The 12862-nt window shown below is 57.5% G+C and overlaps 1 protein-coding gene across 1 annotated transcript; it reads right to left on the bottom strand.

Moving 5' to 3' along the window:
• Window positions 1–5488: 5488 nt before the first annotated feature.
• LOC102110964 (cytochrome P450 1A4-like) lies at window positions 5489–11673 on the bottom strand. The gene is made up of 7 exons (XM_005521373.3): window positions 11590–11673; window positions 9568–10443; window positions 9258–9384; window positions 8916–9005; window positions 8711–8834; window positions 8187–8273; window positions 5489–6701 (listed from the first exon to the last, which is right to left on the bottom strand). Exons 1-7 carry the CDS (start codon window positions 11671–11673, stop codon window positions 6395–6397), a joined length of 1695 nt encoding a protein of 564 aa, XP_005521430.2. The 3' UTR covers window positions 5489–6394.
• Window positions 11674–12862: the final 1189 nt, after the last annotated feature.

The raw sequence follows: 12862 nt of genomic DNA, 5'->3' as shown, positions 1-12862 counted from the left end.
TGTGTCACACACCTGTGTCACACCTGTGTCACACCTGTGTCACACACCTGTGTCACACCTGTGTCACACACCTGTGTCACACCCCTGTGTCACACCTGTGTCACACACCTGTGTCACACACCTGTGTCACACCTGTGTCACACCTGTGTCACACACCTGTGTCACCCCTGTGTCACACACCTGTGTCACACACCTGTGTCACACCTGTGTCACACCTGTGTCACACCTGTGTCACACACCTGTGTCACACACCTGTGTCACACACCTGTGTCACACCTGTGTCACACCTGTGTCACACCTGTGTCACACACCTGTGTCACACACCTGTGTCACACACCTGTGTCACACCTGTGTCACACCTGTGTCACACACCTGTGTCACACACCTGTGTCACACACCTGTGTCACACCTGTGTCACACACCTGTGTCACACCTGTGTCACACACCTGTGTCACACCTGTGTCACACCTGTGTCACACACCTGTGTCACACCTGTGTCACACCTGTGTCACACACCTGTGTCACACCTGTGTCACACACCTGTGTCACACCTGTGTCACACCTGTGTCACACACCTGTGTCACACACCTGTGTCACACACCTGTGTCACACCCCTGTGTCACACCTGTGTCACACACCTGTGTCACACCTGTGTCACACCTGTGTCACACACCTGTGTCACACACCTGTGTCACACACCTGTGTCACACCTGTGTCACACACCTGTGTCACACCTGTGTCACACACCTGTGTCACCCCTGTGTCACACCTGTGTCACACCTGTGTCACACACCTGTGTCACACCTGTGTCACACCTCTGTCACACCTGTGTCACACACCTGTGTCACACACCTGTGTCACACACCTATGTCACACCTGTGTCACACACCTGTGTCACACCTGTGTCACACCTGTGTCACACACCTGTGTCACACCTGTGTCACACCTGTGTCACACACCTGTGTCACACACCTGTGTCACACCTGTGTCACACCTGTGTCACACCTGTGTCACACACCTGTGTCACACCTGTGTCACACCTGTGTCACACCTGTGTCACACACCTGTGTCACACACCTGTGTCACACCTGTGTCACACCTGTGTCACACCTGTGTCACACACCTGTGTCACACACCTGTGTCACACCTGTGTCACACCTGTGTCACACCTGTGTCACACCTGTGTCACACCTGTGTCACACACCTGTGTCACACCTGTGTCATACACCTGTGTCACACCTGTGTCACACACCTGTGTCACACCTGTGTCACACCTGTGTCACACCTGTGTCACACACCTGTGTCACACCTGTGTCACACCTGTGTCACACACCTGTGTCACACACCTGTGTCACACCTGTGTCACACCTGTGTCACACCTGTGTCACACACCTGTGTCACACACCTGTGTCACACCTGTGTCACACCCCTGTGTCACACCTGTGTCACACACCTGTGTCACACCTGTGTCACACCTGTGTCACACCTGTGTCACACCTGTGTCACACACCTGTGTCACACCTGTGTCACACCTGTGTCACACCTGTGTCACACACCTGTGTCACACACCTGTGTCACACCTGTGTCACACACCTGTGTCACACACCTGTGTCACACCTGTGTCACACCTGTGTCACACCTGTGTCACACACCTGTGTCACACACCTGTGTCACACACCTGTGTCACACCTGTGTCACACCTGTGTCACACCTGTGTCACACACCTGTGTCACACACCTGTGTCACACCTGTGTCACACCTGTGTCACACACCTGTGTCACACACCTGTGTCACACACCTGTGTCACACCTGTGTCACACCTGTGTCACACCTGTGTCACACCTGTGTCACACACCTGTGTCACACCCCTGTGTCACACCTGTGTCACACACCTGTGTCACACCTGTGTCACACCTGTGTCACACCTGTGTCACACCTGTGTCACACACCTGTGTCACACCTGTGTCACACCTGTGTCACACCTGTGTCACACACCTGTGTCACACACCTGTGTCACACCTGTGTCACACCTGTGTCACACACCTGTGTCACACACCTGTGTCACACACCTGTGTCACACCTGTGTCACACCTGTGTCACACACCTGTGTCACACACCTGTGTCACACCTGTGTCACACACCTGTGTCACACACCTGTGTCACACCTGTGTCACACCTGTGTCACACCTGTGTCACACCTGTGTCACACACCTGTGTCACACCTGTGTCACACACCTGTGTCACACCTGTGTCACACCTGTGTCACACCTGTGTCACACACCTGTGTCACACACCTGTGTCACACCTGTGTCACACACCTGTGTCACACCTGTGTCACACCTGTGTCACACCTGTGTCACACACCTGTGTCACACACCTGTGTCACACCTGTGTCACACCTGTGTCACACACCTGTGTCACACACCTGTGTCACACACCTGTGTCACACCTGTGTCACACACCTGTGTCACACACCTGTGTCACCCCTGTGTCACACCTGTGTCACACCTGTGTCACACACCTGTGTCACACACCTGTGTCACACCTGTGTCACACACCTGTGTCACACCTGTGTCACACCTGTGTCACACACCTGTGTCACACACCTGTGTCACACCTCTGTCACACCTGTGTCACACACCTGTGTCACACCTGTGTCACACCTGTGTCACACCTGTGTCACACACCTGTGTCACACACCTGTGTCACACACCTGTGTCACACCTGTGTCACACCTGTGTCACACACCTGTGTCACACACCTGTGTCACACACCTGTGTCACACACCTGTGTCACACCTGTGTCACACCTGTGTCACACCTGTGTCACACACCTGTGTCACACACCTGTGTCACACCTGTGTCACACCTGTGTCACACCTGTGTCACACACCTGTGTCACACACCTGTGTCACACCTGTGTCACACACCTGTGTCACACCTGTGTCACACACCTGTGTCACACACCTGTGTCACACACCTGTGTCACACACCTGTGTCACACCTGTGTCATACACCTGTGTCACACACCTGTGTCACACCTGTGTCACACCTGTGTCACACACCTGTGTCACACACCTGTGTCACACCCCTGTGTCACACCCCTGTGTCACACCTGTGTCACACCTGTGTCACACACCTGTGTCACACCTGTGTCACACCTGTGTCACACACCTGTGTCACACCCCTGTGTCACCCCTGTGTCACACCCCTGTGTCACACCCGTGTCACACACCTGTGTCACACACCTGTGTCACACCTGTGTCACACACCTGTGTCACACCCCTGTGTCACCCCTGTGTCACACACCTGTGTCACACCTGTGTCACACCTGTGTCACCCCTGTGTCACACACCTGTGTCACACCTGTGTCACACCTGTGTCACACACCTGTGTCACACCTGTGTCACACACCTGTGTCACACCTGTGTCACACCTGTGTCACACACCTGTGTCACACACCTGTGTCACACCTGTGTCACACACCTGTGTCACACCTGTGTCACACACCTGTGTCACACCTGTGTCACACCTGTGTCACACCTGTGTCACACACCTGTGTCACACCCCTGTGTCACCCCTGTGTCACACACCTGTGTCACACCCCTGTGTCACCCCTGTGTCACACACCTGTGTCACACCTGTGTCACACCTGTGTCACACACCTGTCACCTGTGCCCCTCTATCCCTTCAGTACACCATGCCTTCTATTTTCTCTGTCCCTCCATCCCTGCTGTCATCTCCGGCACAGAATCTTCTCTGAGCTCTTCATCCCTGCACTCTTTCCATCATCTCCCTCCATCCATCCTCCCATCATCTCCTCGTGTCACCGTCACCTTCTCCATTCCTCCATCCCTGCCATCATCTCCTTGTGTCACCGTCACCTTCTCCATTCCTCCATCCCTGCCATCATCTCCTCGTGTCACCGTCACCTTCTCCATTCCCTCATCCTCCCATCATCTCCTCGTGTCACCATCACCTTCTCCATTCCTCCATCCTCCCATCATCTCCTCGTGTCACCATCACCTTCTCCATTCCTCCATCCTCCCATCATCTCCTCGTGTCACCTTCACCTTCTCCATTCCCTCATCCTCCCATCATCTCCTTGTGTCACCGTCACCTTCTCCATTCCTCCATCCTCCCATCATCTCCTCGTGTCACCTTCACCTTCTCCATTCCTCCATCCTCCCATCATCTCCTCGTGTCACCTTCACCTTCTCCATTCCTCCATCCCTGCCATCATCTCCTCGTGTCACCGTCACCTTCTCCATTCCCTCAACCTCCCATCATCTCCTCGTGTCACCATCACCTTCTCCATTCCTCCATCCTCCCATCATCTCCTTGTGTCACCTTCACCTTCTCCATTCCTCCATCCCTGCCATCATCTCCTTGTGTCACCGTCACCTTCTCCATTCCTCCATCCTCCCATCATCTCCTCGTGTCACCGTCACCTTCTCCATTCCTCCATCCCTGCCATCATCTCCCTCCATCCATCCTCCCATCATCTCCTCGTGTCACTGTCACCTTCTCCATTCCTCCATCCCTGCCATCATCTCCTTGTGTCACCTTCACCTTCTCCATTCCCTCATCCTCCCTGAACTCTTCATCCCTCCACTCTTTCCATCATCTCCCTCCATCCCTGCCATCATCTCCTTGTGTCTGTCACCTCGGTTACACCTTCACCTTCTCCATTCCCTCATCCTCCCACCATCTCCTTGTGTCTGTCACCTCGGTTACACCTTCACCTTCTGCATTCCCTCATCCTCCCACCATCTCCTTGTGTCTGTCACCTCGGTTACACCTTCACCTTCTGCATTCCCTCATCCTCCCACCATCTCCTTGTGTCACCTTCACCTTCTGCATTCCCTCATCCTCCCATCATCTCCCTCCCTGCTCTGTCCCTCCACCCCCTCCCTCCCCCCTCAAGGCTGCACCACCACACTGAAATTGCCGCTAACTCCATGCTGGGGTGGGGCTGGGAGCCCTGCAGGGCTGATCCTCGCCGCTTCGGGATGAACAGACCGCAGCTTTCGATCGAGTCCTTCCTTATTTCCATGGGAGTTTGGTGCTTATTGCCTTGTTTGGTTTGGTTTTTGTGCAAAGCTTTGGATTTAGTGGTGCTCTGAGGTGGGGATGGAACCTCCCCCCACGGATGGCTCCCTGAAAGGCTGGCTTTGACCATTCCATTTTTCCAGGGATAAAAAGCTACTCCCGGTTTATCAGTGAATCCCTGAACTGACCCTGATGGGTTTTCTGCCCATCCCAGCTGAGACTTTACCCAGGAGAAGGACCAGAAGCGGCTCCCTTCGGGCTGAAATCCTCCTCCAATACCACTGGAGCCACAGCCCACTCACTTCCCACTGGAAAATCCCTGACCCAACACACCAACTCAGATTTTTAAGGATGATAGAGAAGCATAAAGTGTTTTTCCCCCCCCTCCCCCAAAAAAAATCATTTCCCAATGGAATAGGATCAGAAAGAAACCCAAGAAACGTTGATATAATTATTTATTGGGTTAGAAATAAGGTGTGGCTTCCATCCCAGCACAGGCAGGAATTGCTGCTCCGTTTGCCGTGAGGCTTCACCTTCCCACTAAAAGCTGAAAGCAGCACGAGGCACCTCCCTCGATCCTGAAACCTTTACTCCTTTTTCTGACTATAGAAATCTATTGCTTGATTAAGGAAAATAAACCCCTGACATTAAAAAAGGCAGCAAATACAGGGTTATTCTGAAAGCTAGCAGTGTCCTACAGTTCCCTCTTCCTCAGTCCTTTGGGATTTTCCAGGAGGCTCCACAGCAGGGATTGATTTAAAATCTCCATTTGTGAGCACCACTGCTGGTGGATTTTATTTTATTTTATTAAATCGGTAGGAACGCTCAGGAATTCACTCCATGAGTTTACATTCCAGGAATTGGGGTGTGTGGGTGCCCCCAGGACGGGTCCCCACGGGGTGGACTCTTCTCCAGCCTCCAAAGCCTTTCTGAAGCAGCGGGAAGAGCCCGTTCCCGGCGGCACAAGGGGTTGGAAAAGAGGATTTCAGCCTGTGGGATACTGCTGGGCAGGATCCTGGGCAGGAGAGGAACCTACAGCTTTATTTATATAATAAAATATATTATTTTATAATATACCGTGGCAGGTGGAGGACATGGCAAGCCTTGAGCATCCCGCTCCCCACCTCAGGCTGGACCTCTCCAAGAGACCTCCTGGGAGCATCCCTGTGGGAAGGGGTGATGGAGCTGGCTCCAGGGGCTGGGAAAAGCCTCAGCAAGCCCAGCTGCCGTTCCCAGGAGAGGAACCAGCCTCTGGTGAAGCAGCACAGGCAGCGACTGAGCCTCAGCAACCACAACAAGGCCGAGAGTGTCCGGCTCCCGGGGCTGCTTCCCCCGGCAGCAGCTCACGGCGAGCTTTTCAAGGGAAAACGCTGCTGGATCTGGAAAGCCTCGCACTTCTTGTACTTCATGGTCAGTCCGTACTGGGGGGTGATGTCCACGTGCTCCCCAGGCCGCAGGCTGAACTGCAGCTGCTGCAGCAGCGTGGTGAGGAAGAGGAAGATCTCCCAGCGGCCGATGGTCTCCCCGAGGCAGCGCCGCTTGCCCAGCCCGAAGGCCAGCACCTTCTCAGCCTCCGTCCGGTTCAGTTCTGTCCCATCGGGGGTCAGGAACCGCTCGGGCTTGAAGGCTGAGGGCTCCTTCCAAAGGGTCCTGGGACAGAGAGGGGACACTCCTGAGGGGCAGTTTGGTCACAGGATGGTTTGGGGACATCAAAAGACCAGTGCCACTCCCTGCCATGGGTGGGGACACCTTGCACCATCCCAGGCTGCTCCAAGCTTTGTCCAACCCGGCCTTGGGCACTGCCAAGGACCCAGGGGCAGCCACAGCTGCTCTGGGCACCCTGTGCCAGGGCTTGCCCACCTTCACAGGGAAGGATTTATTCCCAATATCCCACCAAACCCTGCCCTCTGGCAGTGGGAAGCCATTCCCCCTTGTGCTGGAGCTCCCTGTCCAGCTCTCTTGGAGCCTCTTTAGGCCCTGGAAGGGGCTCTGAGGTGTCCCCAGGTCCCAGCTCCAGAGCAGAGGGTCCAGCCCTTGGGTCAGAGAGCAAAACCTGTCCTTGCAGAGAGGAGCTTTGCAGCACTGTCTCACTCCAGCATCCCAAACCACCCTTGGCAAACCCTGCCCTGATGGAAAACACAACTCCGTGTCAAACTCCATCAGCTCAGCCTGCTGAAACCTCTGTTCCAGGCTCGGGCTGTGTTTGCCCAGGCAGGCACCAGAGATGGATTTAATTCCATCCATTTAATTCCAGCAGCCAGAGAACTGCAGCTTCAGCACTGGGATCAGCCAGCAGCCCTTCAAACAGGAAAAATGGGAACCAGGGTTTTTTTTTTTCCTTTTTGAATCCCCTCAGCAGAACTTCCCAACCTGTCCCAGTGCAGCTGCTGGGAGATGCCAGGAGGGATTTAACAGTGTCTCAGCTGGGATACCATCTCTGCTTAGATATGTGGAATCCCCTCTGCCCTAAGGACAGCATTCCCATTCCAGGCTCATGCAGGAGCAGGAGGGATATCAGAAGGTTTCTTGGGGTATTTGGACCCCAACATCTTGAGCTGTGATCCAGAGTTCCCCATTGGGAACGCCTCGTGTATTGAGCCTCAGCTTCTCCCTGCTGGAATATCTCTGCAGGGAAGGAGTGGAAGCGCAGGATGGGGCTCTGCTTTCCAGTCCCCCCATCATTATCTGATTATATTATCTGATTATGATTATAGCTGATTATCAGCAATCACAGCACAAGCCCGCTGAGTTTGACAGAGTCATCTCACTGCACTTTTCTCCCTTAAAAAGGGAACCCAGCAGTTCCCACTGAGCACACCCAGAGCTGTCAGCTCAGATCACAGGACCTGGCACAGCAGGATTGACCCATTCCTGATTATCTAGCAGCCTGAGCTTCCACATAAATTAGGTAATCCCTGGTGCTGGGGAAGAGCTGAAGCAGGTCCCAAGTCAAGCTGGACCAGCTCCATGCCCAGGAGAACCAAGGCTGCACTCAGCATCAAGCCCACACCATTTTTGGTTCAATCTGCCTTTTTGTAGGTGATCCAGTCATTTTTTGGCACGAGGATCGGCGTGATCTGAATGCCAAGAGCAGCCAGGGCAGCCCAGACGAGCAGGGGGGTTTGGAATACTCACTCATCGTGGTTCACTTGCCACTGGTTGATGAACACGCAGGTGTCCTTGGGGATGTAGTAACCATTCAGCACTGTCGCTCTTGTCGTGCTGAAGGGAGCACAGGTGGAAAGGGAAGTTAGAGGAGAACCACAGCTCCTGACAAGTCAAAGCCCAGCGAGTCCTGCAGAGGTTTCATCTTCAAAGCCCTATTTGTGCCCTTAGGACAGGCTAGGAAACACCCCAGATTGTATTTGGGAGATTTAATAGTCTTGGTTATACTTTCCTCCAGCAGAAAAATTCCAGTTTCACTTGGCAGCTCATTCCAGACAAGTTGTGATGCAGTTCCTCCCAAGGCAGGAAGAAATATGAACCCAGCAAAGATTTGTGGGGTGAAACCACCCTCAAAACAAAGGATTCAAGCCCAGAAGGGCAACAAGCTGGAATATTTCCCTCTCACAGGGATCGATTCCCTGCTAAAATGGCACCTCCCTGAAAACCACTCGAAAAAAAACCCCAAATAAGACATCAGCCACTCCAGCCCGTACCTGTGTGGGATGGTGAAGGGCACGAAGGAGGAATGCCTGAACATCTCCAGGATAAAAGCTTCCGTGTAGGGCAGCGTGCCCCGGTCCGACAGCCGCGGCCGCCTCTCCCGCCCAATGGTCCGGTCTGGGGGAGGTGGAGAGCGAGAAGGGGGTCAGGGCTGAGCAGAGAGGTTTGGCCCCAGAGGAATGTGGTTCGTGGACTCACCGAGCTCTTCCTGGATCTTCCTCTGGATGTCGGGGTACAAGGCACTGTACATGAGGCTCCAGGACAAGGCAGTTGCCACAGTGTCGAAGCCTGGATGGGCAGGGAAAAGGCATTCAGTTACCACAAGAGGACAGGTGAGTGGGTCTTTCACTGCTCCAGATCTTGGTTCCCCCATCAGCTGCCACCAAAAAGTTCTGGTCACCTCTCAGGAGGGCTCCCAACAGCAGCTGCACACACCCAAACGTGACCAACGTGTCCACCCAGCAGCTACGGGTCTTCACCCAGCCTCCAGCTTTGGGATTCATCCCAAAGACAGAACGGTGCCCTCTGAAATGTTCCCACCTGCCCCAAAGAGGTCATTGACGATGTGGATGATCTTCTCGTTGGAGAGCTGGACGTGGGCAACCTCCCCGACGCTCTTGTCCTGGCAGTGCCCGATCAGCGAGTCCGTGATGTCCCGGATGTGCTCCTGGGGAAGACCTGGCAGCTCAGGGACACCGTGGACACACAAGGATGGGGAAAACTGCCCCAAATACTCGTGGGGAGGGGGGGAATAACTGCAGCTCAGAGGTCCTCAAGGGGCTTTACCGGGTAAGGCAGGGGCACACTTGTGGGCATCTCCCCCCACAAGCAAGAGCATCCAAGCCCTTACCTTATCAAAGCTGCTGTAATGCTCCTGCACAATTTTCTGCACGAAGGCGTTGAAGCGCCTGTTGATGTCCTTGAAGATCTCCATGGTGCGACTGGGGAGGTACCGGAGCACGGGGATGAAGTCGGCTGGGTGGCCACCCCCGGCAACCTCTCCAAACTCGTTGCCCAGGTTCACCAGGCTGAGCAGCTCCTGGTCCTCGTGCTCGTAGCGCTTGCCGAAGCACATGGCACAGATGACGTTGGCCACCGACACCACCAGGTACTGGTTGAGGTCAAACCTCTTCTCCTCCTCCATCAGCTGCAGGAATTTGCTGACCAGGTACTCGGCCTCCTTGGAGATGTGCTCCTCCAGCAGGCAGCTGCAGGACGACGTGGGGCTGGGGGCGATGGAGAAGCTCTTCAGGGCGCTCTGGGCCAGCTTCCTGCGCGCTTTCCACACCTCCCCGGAGTCGGGGCTGAACGCCAGGCTCTGCCCGTTGGAGATGTAGTGGAAGCTGTAGAGGTCGGGGCGCCCCATGAAGTCCTCTCCTTGCTTGACCAGGGCTTGTCTGATGGTGTCGAGCCCGCCGAGCACCAGCACGGGTCTCGTGCCGATGCGCACCTCCATCACGTCCCCGTAGCGCCGGCTCAGCCGCGTCAGCGCCAGGTGCGTGTCCTTGCGCAGCTCCAGCACGTTCCCCAGGATGGGATAGCCCCGCGGGCCCGGCGGCCTCCGCAGCCCCTCGGGCACGGGCCGCTGCTGCTGCAGCCACTGGAGCAGCAGGAACACCAGGCAGAAGACGGCGGCCACCAGCATCACCTCGCTGGCCGACATCGCAGCGGGGCTCCCCAGCAGCCCCATGGCAGCCTTCAGCATCCCCGCCGGCTCGGAGCGGCCCTGCGCGAGGGAAACGGAGGCACGGCAAGAGCCGGCATCAGCCAGGGGCGCAGCGCTGCGGCTCTTCCTGACGCTGGCACGGGCAGCCCCGAACCAGCTCAGGGGCCGGAGCTGCCCCCGCATGGCTGGGGCTTTCCAGCGGCACAGGCTGCACATCCAAGAAGGCTCCAAACGCACCCACCCATCCCTTACGGGGGACCTCAACCCGTCAGAGCCTCCAGCGACGCCCCTTTCCCCACGGCAGACCCGGCGTGCAGAACCCTCAGGAAGAAGGCAAAGACGCGTTAGGAACTGGGGCTGGTCTCTAGGCTGAGACTCTTGGAGCAGCGACAGAGCAGCGCACGACAGGAGCAGAGCTGGGCTTCACTTCTCATCCGCAGCTGCTGCGCTTTAGGAAACTCCTTGCACTGAAAAGCAGCTTTTTTGCTAGCCGGGAGTGGAAGGAATAGGTCCCCCAACTTTTTCTCTACGTGCCAGGAAAGCAATGGTGCTTTCTTAACCACACGACCTTTATTTCCTCCTCTAAGTCTTTTCCAGAGCACTTGGCTAGAGGAGAGCTGATCCTAATTCGAGTCACCGAGCAGGTGAAACACAGCAGTGCCAGGCATCGTCCCAAAGATCCATGGCTATCAAAACCAGCTCTGTCTGCAGCGGGGTGGGTGCACCCTGCTCGCAGCTCTGTCACAAACCACGTAATCATAGAGTCCCTCAAGCTGGAAGAGACTCCTAAGCATCATCGAGTCCAACTCCCGGCTCCTCGCAGGATGAAATCCTCCCAAAAGCCCCGAGCAGGCGTGGGAGGAGTTTGGCAGTCAGGTCGCCCCTTCCCTTGGGTTTGGCAGGGTGCCACAGACCCCCCACAGGACACCCCTGGGGGGAAATCCTGGGGGCTTCTGGGGACCTTGCACTGCAGAGGGTGCAGCCCAGCTGGGACCCCTTTCCCAGCCCTCGGCAGCGGAAAGAGCCGTGAGGGGAACATTACCCCCAGGAGCCCCCAAAATCACCTTCCAACAGGTGGGGGGAAGGATGCTGCTGGGGTCGGAAAGGGAGGACAGCCCACGGCGGGGCTGTCCATCACCCGGGGGTGCCGTGGGGATGCTGGAAGGCCCGGGGGACCCATGGCGGTGAGGGCTCTCCGGTACTCACCTCTGCGGGAGCGGCGCGGAGCGGCGGGAGGGGCCCGATCCCGGGACAGGTGCCCGCTCCCCGCCGCTCCTGCTTTATATGCATCGCCCCGCGCTCTGATTGGCCGGCCCGTCACCCGTCACGTGACCCCCAACTCCCCAAGAACTCCCCGGACCCCCCCAGGACCCCCGACCCCCCCCCCCCTTTCTCCGAGGCACCCGTGGGTGCGGGACCCCCGCTCCCTGCGCATCTGGGGGAGGGGAGGCTGCGAGGCGGGCAGGGGAGGGACAGGGGTCCCGGTAGGTCGCGGTGCGGGGTGCGGGGGTGGGGGGGTATCGGTGCCGCCCGTGGGTTCCAGCCCGGGGCGGGCATCGCGTGCGAAGAGGGCGGGATGTTTGGGCAAACCCGCACCGCCCCGGTCACTCCAGTCACGCTACCGGCAGGATCTTAAAGGCGCCGGTACCGCTCCCCGCTGCTCCCCGGGACCCCCCGGGGCTGCCCCGCCTGTCCTGCTCCCACCCAGACCCCGAGGGTTCCGTACACCCACACCCGCTGCCCCGGGACATCCGCGCTGTGCGGAGCCGTGGGGACGGCGGGAGCGTGGGAAAACCGCCCCGGGGAGGGCGGTACGGGCCGGGAGCGGGGGATTGGGGGGATTGGGGGGATTGGGGGGGTTTGACCCCCGCCAACACGCGGGGATGAGCGCGGACCAGCCGCCGCGGAGTTTAAGCGATCGCGCATCCCCGCGGGGACCGTGCCCATCCCGCCGCCGCTGAGCCCGGCAGGGCAGAGCGGGAGCCACCGGCTCCGTGCGTGGCTCCCCACCTCGCTCTGCGGGACCACCCCACAGTTCCGTAGGGTCCCCGTGGGGACGTGGGTGGCGGGGCAGCCCCGGGGGTCACGGCCCTGGCTGCCCCGACCTGGTTAAAGATTGTCCAGGTTCGCGTGAGAAGCCGCCGTGCCCTCTGTCACCTCTGTCCCCTGGGGACAGGGCGACCCGAGGGGCGAGGTGGGGTTGGGATGGGGCAGAGGGTGCAGCCGGAGGGAGAGGGGACACGTCGGGGAGCGATGCTCCGTGTCCGATGGGGGGCTCAGGCAGCCCCTAGCCCCGGTCTCTGTGGGGTGACGGGCCAGGTCCTGCCCTTCAGGGAGGACAAGGGGCACCAGCCCGCTCCCAAAATCTGCCCCCTCCGCACGCATCCTTGTTCCCAGCCCAGCTGCCACGAGGTGGGAAATAGGCCAGGGGGTCCCGCCCCGCCGGGGGGTCCCAGAGGTGGCATTAGGGACATCGCGT

This window comes from Pseudopodoces humilis, chromosome 16, assembly GCF_049639895.1.
Source record: "Pseudopodoces humilis isolate 2021_Gansu_Grassland_sample_001 chromosome 16, ASM4963989v1, whole genome shotgun sequence".
NCBI lineage: Eukaryota > Metazoa > Chordata > Aves > Passeriformes > Paridae > Pseudopodoces > Pseudopodoces humilis.
The sequence above is the reverse complement of the archived record's forward strand: the minus strand, read 5'-3'. Positions and strand labels throughout refer to the sequence as shown.